At 36.9% G+C, this 13,145-nt stretch overlaps 1 protein-coding gene across 7 annotated transcripts in view; it reads right to left on the bottom strand.

Moving 5' to 3' along the window:
- DIAPH2 (diaphanous related formin 2) overlaps positions 1–13,145 on the bottom strand; it is a 234,385-nt gene that overhangs the window by 42,917 nt on the left and 178,323 nt on the right. For 4 of the 7 annotated variants that reach the window (XM_065690008.1, XM_065690004.1, XM_065690006.1 and 1 more), the window contains one exon: positions 10,795–10,844. The exons of the other annotated variants lie outside the window; for them this stretch is intronic. In XM_065690008.1, coding sequence (XP_065546080.1) covers positions 10,795–10,844 — 50 coding nt within the window. The remainder of the gene's footprint in view (positions 1–10,794; positions 10,845–13,145) is intronic. 7 annotated transcript variants of the gene reach the window in all.

Here is a 13,145-nt window from a genome sequence, read left to right as displayed (position 1 = left end):
GAAATCCTTTGCCAGCCATCAGCTGAGTAACATAGCATGGAAAAAAAATCCCAGTGATACGTACAGTAGCAGAGGAAGTCAGAAAAGACAGGCAGTTGCGGAAACATGCTACCCTTAAACTGGGGTGGTACTATTATAACTAAAGGAATAAAAAACCCCTCAAGAGGCACATGGGTTTCTACCAAAATCAGGGTCACTTGCAGGTAAAAATACAAGTCCATTAAAATATTTCATAAAAAATATCATAGCCAGGCTTTCATACTGATGGCAGGCAATGGTTCATCTGCACAATGCTACCAGCATGACTGGATCCTGCTCACACTGCCTTGCACAAACTTTCTTCTTTCATCATCCTCCCTTAGCAATCAAGCAAAGACAGCTACAGATGGTCACAAGGCAGGTATGAGCGAGATAAAGGAATAAAGCTGATAAAGCTCAGCTTTCCTGAGGTAGACCCTATTTACCTTTCTTCTCAGCCAGAAAACATTCAGCAACTGGGAAAGAAATCTAAAAAGAACCCCATATAAATGGAAGTACAAGTCTGGAAAAAACAGAGAAAGTGACTGGGAATAACTTAAATATTGATGGGATACTAAATTTGGCAGTGAATTGGGTAGTGCAAGCTGATACTCCACTACAGCCAGAATGGATTGGGGTCCTACATCAAGTCCTACATTTGTACTGTGATTATTTTATGGAAGGGTCGGATAACCATCTTCATTGCCCTGCACTGGGGCGGGTGGAAATCCCATAGCTATCATATGGAGGGAAGGAATTTAGAAATCTGTTTGACATGTAGGTCATTTAATACTGCACTGAACTCTGTTTCTGCATGTGCATAGGAAGAGTCACTTAGGGAACAAGACCAGTCAATTCTTTATTACATCTTCATAAAGCAATAGCTCTTCAAATGCACGTGTTTCATTTTCCTACCTCTCCTCAAACAGCAAGCAAGGATCTAGAAGCAGCAGTGCATACCAGTCAACATCTTTCGTGCCACATGCAATATCTAAGTTTCCCATCCATAAATTTAACGGAAATTTTATAGATAAGGAAACAGAAAGCCAGAAAGAATACAAAGGAATACTGACATACAGGTTATCTCACTTTCAGGTACTTAACAGTTATGAAACTCTGAGCTTCTGCTTCCAATATATTAAAAATGAATTTAAAAAGTTGTAATAAACAAGAAAATTGGAAATGTTCTCCTAACAATTTAGTGTGTGTTTTACAGACTTTCCTTTAGATGTCTACAATATTATGCATGCTTACATCAACAGTTATCTACTTAAGGCAGGCAAGGTACTTCCAAAGCCTGAAAATCAGAGATGGCAACATTCATTTATGACCTGGAACAGCATATTTACAACCTCCTGCTGCTTTGTCAAGCTCCTCATGTTTAATCTTTACCAGTAAATGTCAGTTATTTTTACTTGGCTTTGTATAAAAGATTCAACACTACGAATACAAAAGAGTTCAGCAAAGTTGGAGGACTGCACTGGTTTTGCAAGTAAATAAGCATCACTCTGCAGACAAACCAGATGTGATGCAGTTTTGCGTTTTAATAGCTCATGTCTTTTATCTAGTTTGGTTCTTTAAACCGATGACAGGGTGCACAGTTGAGCACCCTGCAATTAACAGGTCAAGCACTGAATTAAATGTTTTCTAACCTACTAGCACCCAACTAGCACTTTAGGGTCCTAAGTTATTCAAACCAGCAGGGAGCTATGGGTGAACACTACCCCCTAGTCAAAACCTACAGAGACAATTCTCATGATCACATAATCCAAGCACACACCCTGCCTTTCAAATTCAGTAACTGTTTTATTTTCCTTATCCTGAATTATCAATTCCCAAAAAAAAATTAAGTAGTGTTGGTTTGCATCTTTTTTTTTTTTTTTTTTTTTTTTTTTTAAGGAAGGGGAACCTTTTTTGTCGTTACACAAAAAAAAAAAACCCAGCAAAAAAAGGTACTCCCTTGGACAGAGGCCGTTCAAAATCAGATTATTTCCACAGCATTCTGCTATTATTCACCCGCCAGTAAAATATGTACACTTATTGTCTCTGCCTGAATGCCTGTTTTTATCTGACTGAGGCTATATGGTCATTTTTGTATTTATTACTGAGTTACTAAGTTTTTTTTCTTCCTTCTTCTAAAGCATGTTTTTCTGTTCTCAAAAACTGGGCCACATGCCTCTGAGGAGAAAGTAGTGCATTATTTCATTCCCACCTTTTCTTCATTTTTGGCATCTCTGAGGCCTGCTATGCCCAGAAGTGCTTCCACTCAAGCTGGACCATCAAATCAATTATCACAGCAGTCTGCCTTCTAAATATGAATGGCAATGAATGACAACAGGCAAGGCAAACTTTCAGCTTTGATTTGTCATTGGTAATGTACATTTTTGTGTTTTGTTTTATAGATGTTTGTTATAGTGGCAATTCAACCAAACTCTTCCCCCTGCTGTCTGCAGCTGCATTGTCTACATCCTAAGACGAAAAGCTTCACCTTGCTATGTCAAAGGCACAAGAGAAAATGAGAGACCGGGAACCATTATCGAAGTTCTTTTTTTTTTTTGCTTGTCTTTTACTACAGCCACTATTGTCAATGAGAACAAAAACCCAACACAGTGACAAACTTCACCTGCTTCCATGAGTAGGTGTCCCACAATTTCAAGGTGTGATTATTTTTACTGCTCTTGCATTGTTTGACAACAGATCTCCATTCACAGTAACATTTCAGGTTTCTGCAGTTAGAATGAGCAGTGACTGGCCTTGTGACAGTACTAAAAGATTAATAACTATTTAAAAGCATCCATGTATAACAGCTAAAATGTAAGACAATGCAAGCAAATGCAGTAAATCATAAAAAAAAAAAAAAAAAAACCACAAAAAGACATCTTATTCCATATGCACAATCAGAGTTGGAATTTGATGGTTTCTCCAGTGAAGAATCATTTATTATTTTGTTGAGAAGGGAGTTAAGCTATAATAATATTAATTATAATTTATAATTTATAATAATATAAAATAATAATATAAAAAACTGATGTTGGAAAAAATAATGTTTTTTCTAGTGCCTTCTTTCATTGAGTCTACTGGTTCAAAAATGTGCAAAACCTGCAGTTTATATGTTTATATACTATGCAAGTGGATTTTAGAGAGCAACTGGGACACATACTCAGAAAACTCTGGAGCGGGTACACCTGACAGTTTGCATTCTTGCCAGTATATAGAAACTTGGTCATAGGACAGGAAAAGCCTGTATTGCCTATTTCTGTGAAAACAAGTTTCATCCAAGCAGGTAATAATTTATTTCCACAGTCATAGACAAAAATAAAATAGAAAAAATAATCTTTTCTTCAGTCCTTTAAAAACACTAACTCAGGAGACTCAAAGAGGGAGGTTTAATGGTACCACCTAGTGGCATCCACGCACATATGGACCAGTAGGCATCATTTGGACAAGCACTATGGAAGCTTCCTAGACACTTGTTTCAGCCCCCAGAACTGCTAGTGACATTCCTTGAACCATGACTTGATATGCCCTTGCTATTTTAGCACCTGGAAAAATCCAACTTGAAAAAGGCAGGCATGCTTTTTTCCTGCATAGTATTAAAATCTTATCATGTAAACCAGACTACAACTGATTTCCAAACAGGCAATTCTATTTAAAATTGTTTTTTATACATGTTATTACCTTGACATTTAAAAGGCTATGCCTTTAAAAGGAAAGGCATGAGACTACAGCAAAATAAAAGCTGACAGTATTTCATTCGGTGGCAAATAAGACTTCATGAAAGACCAAGAACCTTATAATAGGACTCCCAGCAGGTAAAGCAGGAGCAGTATCAAGTGATTGCTGTTTAAACCGCCCCACACACCACAAATATACCAAGTAGGTGAACTTCTCTGCATATAGACTGCATACCTGCATGCAAACACAGAGCTGTGAAATTCCCCATCACATTCAAACTAAACTGATCCAAATGAGTTCTGAAAATGGGATTAGACCTTACATCCATTATTCTCATATCAAAACACAGCACTTAAAAATGAACACTTACTACTGTAATTAATATAGCAGATAACTAAGAAGTGACTTCATCTGCACATGAATACCTGTCTCTCAGATTAGTAGAAGTACAACTATCAAGAGTAGTTTAAAATTATTTTCTCCTTAAATCAAAATGATCCCCCCACCATGCCCTTCCACTTTATTTCTTTGCTAAGAGATTAAAACTTCTACAATGATTTGTTAGAAAATTCTGTGTAGTTAAAGAAGACAGTAGTGGGTCCTTCTGTTTTGTTGGGGTTTTTTGTTTGTTTAATACCTAGTTCTCTTCTATGATCAAGGAGCCAGTTCCTTTTGAATCAAATGACTTGAGCACCTTAGTGGAAAGAGAAAAAAAAAAAGGTGTGTGTGGGGGGTGTGGTGTTTCTGTTGGGTATTCTAAAGCTCTCTCAAGAAAGCTGCTTTCACTAAATGAGCACATCAGCACATCAAATTGAGGACAATGCACCCAGTGCCTTATACCTACCAACTGGCAGACACACCGTCTTTGGTAAATGATTGATTTAAACTCATTCTTCTGTATGCCTGCAGCAGTAACAGATATTTAGAAACAACTTATCATTTTCCTTTCAAATAATCTACAGATACTTTAGTTTACTAGCTGAATCAAAAAACCTTATCTAGCTACAGAGTACGAATACCTCTCTTGTGAAGACATGTTTAATATTTATTATCTTCTGGTTCTGTGTGGAAACAATATCCTGAAACACAGGAATAAGAGTTGCTGCCACATCTACAAACCACTTCATATTGCATTAAAAGAGGAAAGGAAAGCTTGGAACATTTCCTCTGGTCCTCCCCACCTTCCATATGCCAGTTGTGAATTATGCTTCATAAAGTAAATAACTAGTCAAGAGTGAAGAGATGAACTGCTCCGGAGCACATCCTCAGGCCTGATGGGCTGACTACCTGTCAGATAATGTTGGAAGTAGGATTATGTCTGAAAAGGTTGACAGGCCACAGATTTATCTCTCTAAATCAAACACTGTATGTTTAGCTAAACTCGGTGAACTTTAACTAATTACCCATCACTACAGTAAATTCATATTGAATAATTTTCAAACAGCTAAATCCAAAGCTTACACTAATTCACTTGGAATACGGAGAGGAAAAGCAAGCTCTTATATGGGATTTCTGCTTAAAAATATTCAACTGGAAAAATCACAACAAATGCAATCTTTTAATCCTGATTGGTCAAGAGGAAGCCCCTTCTAAAAAAGACATTTTTAAAAAACAAACTAAAAATATACATAAATATATGTACCCCAAAACCCCCTTACTCCACTGGAGTTGAAAGTGGAAATCAAAATGTTACCTGGTCCTATAGACATCTTATTTTTCTGTACTTTTTGCATTTTAAGTCATGTTCTAAAGTCATGAAGAAAAATTACTGGGGAACAGGAATTCCACTTGAAGAAAAGTACATTATAAAGATATTAAAATTTATAAAATAAATCTGGTAAAAATAGGAATTTAATAAAATAATCAGAACTGCAGAACACTTTTGGAAAATAAAAAGAATAATTGAAGAAACAAACCGATGTTTATCTTTCAGTTTATGGTGGCATGAAAGTGTTCTTTTTGAAAAGCATACACAACAAATGCAAGGAATGTTAAAGAAGAGACAACATCTGTGCTTGGTAACCATAGGAGAGTTGTAACTCTGCCTTGGACTTCTTTGAATGTCCTCCCCTTCCTTTGTCACTGAACAGACAATACAGTATAGCAGAGGCGGAGCTGCTTTCTGCCTAAGCAGAGGAAGCTTCAAACACGTCACTTGAAACAGAAAATGTGATAGGTAAATATTTTTCCAGAGTTCTGTATCTGCTTCTTATAGACGAATATTTGTTTCTTTTGAATCAGTACAGAAATGAGTAGAAAGAACATGCAGCCTTCAGCTTGCTCTGCCTTTCAGTAAAACCACAAATCTTTCCAAGCTAAGGAAAGGATTTCTGCTATCATGCACAGCAATTCTTGAAGTGAACCCTGGTTAGGAGCTAAGGGTCACTCCATTATAAAGGATCTTCATTTGCATGCACATACTTATGTCCAACAGGTGATGCATTTGCTTTACAACACTGACCTGCCTTTCAAGTACCCATTTCTACTTCTGTTCATTGTCACTCAAGAGCAGTGAACAGAAGTGAACAGATCACTTCGTCACCTACATCAATACAACTACCAAATATTCAAGCTCATTTTCAGCAAGACAAGCCAGAGCACTATGCATTTCAATATCTGATGCACTCTCTATACAACACCAGCTGTGAATTTAATTGGTAAAGAGTTATTTTTTAAAAAATAAAATAAAATTCAGTAACTATTTGTCACTGGTTTTATAATCAAATAATTGAGCTCAGGATTTCAAATACTTCTAAACATTCCTACAAACTTGAAACAAATATATGGGTGATCTACAGTGGAAGTGGTATTTGATTCTGTATTAAAGGCAACCTCTTATTAGCTGGACTTGCACTTTTTCTCTTGTTTTTAGGCTGCTTCTATTGAGATTAAAAATGTCTTCTTTTTTTCCACTTGAAAGTAAAAGTGATGCTTTAGGAAGGAATACATGTTAATATTTTACCAAAAGAAAAATGGAATAAAAAGTACATCACTGAAGCAGAAGCAGTCCTTTCACACAACATGCTTCTGTATTCGTTGCACTGCTTGTAACACCAATGAGGTTATATACAAAACCTGGCAATGCATTGTAACCTACATTTAGAAGACCTGTCTAAAAACATACAGTTGCAGTCTGAGGAAGTCTGAGCATTGTATCTAAATCTGCTTTTTGTCATTAATTCCACTATCCTCCTCCTTAATCCCTGGAGGAAAAAAAATAATCCCGTTTTAAGGAAAGTTCCCACTTTCAGTTAAAATAAGGTGTGTCATAGTCAAATCCTGGTAACCTAAAGCCCTACAAAAGCATTTTATGCTTTAAAACACAAGCTGTTTCAACAATACTTTCCAAATGTATTCTACCTACTGTGCTTATTAGGTCCATTTATAAGCAACTTAATAAAAAAGCCGTAAGCAGTCTAAAGTTATGGCCATTCTATTTAAAGATGACAATGTGCAATTCAAACCCACAGGTTTTATACACTTCTGTCTACGTAATTCTCAGAGTAACATTGCTTTATTAGCAGTATTTTGCAGAAACCTTTCTCTCAGACTGATGTTTTAGGGATATTTTAAGAATCCTCTGACATCATTTTCCCTTCTGAAATGTTCTGGGGTTTTGGCAGCATTAGGATAATTTCTCCAGCACACATCACTACAAGAAGACACAACTGAAAAACAGCAAAGGGGTAAAGAATTTGGAGTAAACCATTCCATTTCACTCTGAGACATTTCAAAGTTTTTCCACACTGCATCATAAAAAAGGGACAAGCACATCATAAAATCAAATAGATTGGAAAAGACCTTTATGACCATCAAGTTCAACCATTACCCCAAGGCTGCAAAGACCACCTCTTTGTATTCTCACTGTTCTTTTCCCCACCCTATTTTCATAGAGCTGCAATTTGAAAACCATTCCATGTTGCAGCCTGAACAACAGTGAGTCACACTCAGCTTATCACAGGTCCACAGTGAAGGAAGTTGATCTCTTTAAAGTCTGTGAATCATTAAAAGAAGTTCAGCAATTTCTGGAAAACAAAGATTTTAACTTTTAAGAAACAGTAAAGATACGTAAGTTTATTAAGCATCTTTGACACAAAAGCCATGAATATCCAAGCTTACACTGATCTTTCTCTTCTTCAATACAAATGAACTGTAAAGAAACTGCAGGGCATGGGACGTGTTTTGGGAACTGTCCTGGATTTACCAGTAGCCGGTTTTCTCCTTCTTAGTAACTGGTGCAAGCTCTGTGTTTTGACTTCCAGCCTGGGAACAGAGCTGATAACACCGATTGTTTTTTATTGTTGCTAAGTAATGTTTATTGTGGCCAAGGACTTTGTGAGCCTCATGCTCTGCTGGGGATGAGGGGAGGCCGGGAGGAAGCAGAGACAGGACACCTGACCCAAGCTAGCCAAAGAGGTATTCCATAGCACAGCACGTCATGCCCCAAACTGGGAGTTACCCAGAAGGGCACGGGCTCTCTTCAGGGGAGTCGAACTTGGTCGGCGGTGGTACTGTATTGTATTCTCTTCTCCTGTTATTTCCTCTTATCATTATTATCATTGGCGGTAGCAGTAGTGATTTGTGTTATACCTTAGTTACTGGGCTGTTCTTAGCTCAACCTGTGGGAGTTACATTCTCTCAATTCTCCCCATCCTTCCAGGAGCAGGGAGGGGTGGGGGTGGGGGGAAGGAAAGAGAGAGGGAGAAAAAAAAAAGGGGGGGGGGGGAGTGAGTGAACGAGCTTTGTGGTTGGGTTTAAACCACGACAGGAACTGGGAAAATTCCAAAGCACATAAAAATGTGAACAGATGCCAGTCTCCTTTTGTCATGTCTTGACTATCTTCTTGGGTTTGCCAACAACTCTATTCATGACTACACAAGCCAGATGATACCTCCAGGAGCTGAGGGCACTAAACAAAGATTTTGGGGGATTTTGTTGTTTCAGTTTATTTTAAAATAAAAAATATAAAATTTTATCTCCAATTAGAGAGACTTTTGATAATTGAAAGCTTTGTTTTCCTGAAAATGTCATCAGATTTTCCCAAGTTCAGGAATTCTAGCCACACAAGAGAATTGCAAACCATGTTGAAGCTAGTACTGCTGACACCTGGAGGGCAGAATGCACTGCAAACCCAGGCCTTGCACTACAAGCAGGAGAATTGCCTGTACAGCAGCAGAACAAATGCCATGCTCCAAAAGGTTTCAAACAGAACAAGAATGGTTGCTTAGTAAGAAACACAAGGTGCTTTATATTTGTTAGTAATTTCCCTTGCCCTATAATAACTTGCTTAATGTTATGTTTTACTTTTATTTATGAAAGCTGATTGTATTCATGCAGAAAGAAAATCATACAGCAGGTACACAGACAAAGCAAGTACGAAGCAATCACAGGAAATTACAGAGCATTAGTTGCCAAAGTTCTGCAGGAGATGAAACCTACAAAGGATGGCATCTAATGACCTGTAGACAGAAAACTATCAGTGATAATTCAAAAACAGTCTTGGTACTATGTGAAGCTTCAGTGCAAAAAAAGAATCATAGAGATCATTTCAGAAAGCTCGCTGAACATTAAATGTTCCTGTGATGTGCCAGCAAAGCAAAAAACCCACATCATTTGTGCTATTCTAGAAGACAAGCAAAAAACCAACAGACTATTACAGTATTGAAGCTGTTCAAGGTATTTTTTATCAGCACGTCTGTACACATGCATGTACATATGTACTATACGCATGTACATATGCACTCCCTCTCACACACACCATCTTACCCCATGTGGTAAGAGATAAACATTTCAGTGGCTATTTGTATACCCAGGTGGTGTTTGCAAATGTGTGGCCTTAATACCAAATGACAAGGTCAGCTACGCATCCACCTCAGCCCTACCTCCCGGCTCACCCATACAAGTATGTCTGTACTGCAGCAGGTCTTCCTAATGTGTCTTCAATACCTGACAACTGATACTCAAGTACAAAATGTTTTTGTTTTTCTGTCATGATGTAATTTTATCCTCCTTTCTACCTTACATGGCCAGAATGACAGGAATTTTGGCAGACCTTGGACTGTGTCTCAACAAGATGAAAAACAGTTTCTCTGTAGGTTTTATGTTCCATTTGGATTGCTTTGAATGCTTCATCCTTTCAACTACTTCTCTAACACCTGGATCTCTAACAGACTTGCAAATTCAGCAGACTGCTAAAGCAGCTTTTTAAAATCTTATCCACACTCCTAAAATATCCCCCATCACCTTCAAAACTCCTTAAGTCTTCAACAATACATCTTAAAAGATTTTCCTAAGTTTAAGCACAGCACAGAAATAGATATGAACTCTGTTCACTGAGATGATATATTGCTACTGCTTTAAAGTCATGATTGCCTTCAGTGAAGAGGTATCTTTCTGAAATGTATATTCCTTAATAATAAGCTCTATATTATTTCAACAGAAAATAAATACTCAAAATACTCCCTAAACATAACTCGAGCTTCCTTCAGAGTGCTCATCCATTAGGAAGAGAAATGAAACTTTAAGTAAATGTCCCTTTCAGGTTTTCACTCTAGTAAAGAAGATTTTAAAGTAAAACACACTTCTGTCAAATCCACCAGTGGTGTAAAGAGCAGTGTTTACAAGGAAAGAAATTAGGAAATGCCTCTGGAATGTCTAACAAAATGGTAAAGTATTTTTTTCTGGAGCTGATCATCAGATATGGGTTTGGGTTTATTTGGTAAGAAAAGGATGAATCAATTTCCAAATAGTTGATTCAACACCTTGCTAGATTTTAATCAGCCCCCAGGAATGGTGAGAATTGGTTTTGCTCTCTAATCAACTTATTCTCTATGAAGTCATAAAGACCTTTTGTGTCCTCCATCCAATTCTATCTTATCCATAATTCTTGCACAGCTTAAAGCTACATAATTTGACAATGTAACTTGAGCACAGAAGCAAAACGCTCTACCCCCTTAAAGCTGTATTATTCCTCCTCTCTCCTTTACTGAGGAAGCTCTTGTCAGCTTAGTCTGACTGACAGCTTCAATAGGCTGACCTAAGGAACCTTTCAGCCCAAGAGCCTTCACACATCCCCTGATAAGTGGTGAACTGAAGTTTTACCTTGGGTATTGTCTCATAAGGCATCAATGGTATCACTGGAGTTCCAAGGTCTGTAAAAAAACCTCACTGTAAACACTTGGAAGAAGATAAGCTCCTGTAGGAACACTCTCAATAGAGATGCCCCCCCACTCCCCCATTATTTTATTTTAGAAATCTGTTGACTTTAGAATAAAATAAAATAAAATAAAAACACTCATAATAATCAAACATTTTCCCTATTTCAGTGTGATGTGTCTGTTTTTCTTTGTAACTTAAATTTGTAAGAAAAGATGCAGAAAGGCTGACATTGAACTCCAGTAATATATTCATGGAGTTACAGGCACACAGACACTGCCGTACAATTTCATATACCTGACTTAAAATTATTCAAATAGAATCCTCTTCAACAACAGGATGAGAAAGAATTGAAATACCTAATGCATTAACAGGAAATGGAAGAAAAATCCCCAGAAATAGAGAAAATGAGAAGTAAACACAGATCTAATAAAGAACTCCAGTTTCTTATTTTTAGGTGTCCATCTGGAAGCCACTGTACAGTATGCATATGGTTTTAAATAACAATATTATGATGTTATATACTTCCATAAGAGGGTAAAAGAGGATGAGCTAATGCCTACACTGATAGATATACTAGTTATAATCTCACAGACTCTTATAGCCTATGTCACTTTTTCCTCAAAAAAGCGATCAGGAGTGTAATATACAGAGATCTCCTACTGAGACAAACACAACAATTCACATCAAAGGTTACTTTCTGCATTATATTTTGAAGAGAACTAAACAAAACTAAGTCTTTCAAGCTTGGTAACTTTATAGAATATAGCTCATTCTAGGGTTTGGAATTCAAGTTACTCAAAATATGTGACTATGGAAATTATTAATAACCTACATCATCAATCTCTCATATCTGGTTTTATTCATTATTAAAATTGTAGCATCGCATTGCAGCACCCTTTAAAACGTAACAGTATTCAAACTGAATCCAGCAATATAAATGTATTACCATTAACTAGCACTGAGAGGTTTTAGGATGAGAGCTCCATTTTGGAGCTACATGTATTACAAATGTAATAGCTCAGCTACACTATGCTGAGGTTATAATGTGCAGTAATTAGAGGAACCACCTGTGCCACAGTTTCAGAAATTCAATGGAGTTACTAGCTTGAAGCTGTGTTTAAAATGCTGGGTGACCAGGTCTCAACATGCCCCCTGAAATTGAAACTTGCCTGCAGCACAACAGTAGGAAATGTAACTGCCCAGCAAAGTCAGACCTGTAGTCTTTTAAGCCCAATATACTATGAATGACCGGCCAAAAATGCTTTGTCGAAAGATGCCAAGATTTAGACTAGCTAGTCTAAAACTAGCCGGCAACTTGCTAATACACAAAATACCTTCCTAAAATTATCTACCCCAATACTCCTAGAAGCATCAACATAATCAAATGCAGGCTCAGTTGATATTACTAAATCTATACCCCAAAACTGATAGTATTTTCCTCATCTAGTAAGAAGCTACAAAAGATCAAAGTACATTTTTGGGTAGCATGTCTCTAATTAAGATTGTAATATTAGTAAAAGATTAAGCACAGAAAAAATAACATTGATCATATAAAGTCTTAGCATTCAGACTAGTTTGCTTCCTCAGCTAAACTATTCTATTTTTTCACAGGCATATTCTTCTGTTCCATGACATTTTCTTTTGTCTGTCATTGAGTTCCATTCTTTGTATTTGCAATAGCACTCTTCAGTTCAGTAGCTTAAGCATTCATTACTGTATGCTAAAAATGTATTAAAAATTGCTCTTTTGCATTAAAATCTTAATAAGAACATGGAAACTTGACCAGCATCATATAGCTTCCAACATATTTTCATCAGAAATTATTAATGTTTGTCTAGAAACAGTCTTCTGTGAAAATTAAGCTAAATAAGAACTACACAAGTCAGTGAACAGTGTAAAATATTGACAGGCAGTGTTTATAAGGGATTGATTAATGCACCTGAACTGCTCAGCTCTCTACTGACTGCTATGGAGAACAACAAACTGGGAAAAAGAAAAGGTAGAAATGTGAGTTTCTTCCCTGTTGGTGAAACTTCTGAGAAAGCTAGTAATACCATCAAATTAGTCTCAGCTGACTTACCTAAAAAAGGCATTCAACCAACTGCTGAAGTTGGCCATTACAAAAACATCACCAAACACAGCATGCAATAAACCTCAACAAGGTATATAAGGAATGAGCTGAACATAAATAAAACAAGAGTTCTCATTCTCTGCAAGAAATAAGCAAGATATTTAAACTATAAGGAGAAAGAAACATGGTCTGCTACAAAAGGGAAAAGAAGGCAACATGCAGC

Source organism: Lathamus discolor, chromosome 9, assembly GCF_037157495.1.
Source record: "Lathamus discolor isolate bLatDis1 chromosome 9, bLatDis1.hap1, whole genome shotgun sequence".
Lineage (NCBI taxonomy): Eukaryota > Metazoa > Chordata > Aves > Psittaciformes > Psittacidae > Lathamus > Lathamus discolor.
The sequence above is the reverse complement of the archived record's forward strand: the minus strand, read 5'-3'. Positions and strand labels throughout refer to the sequence as shown.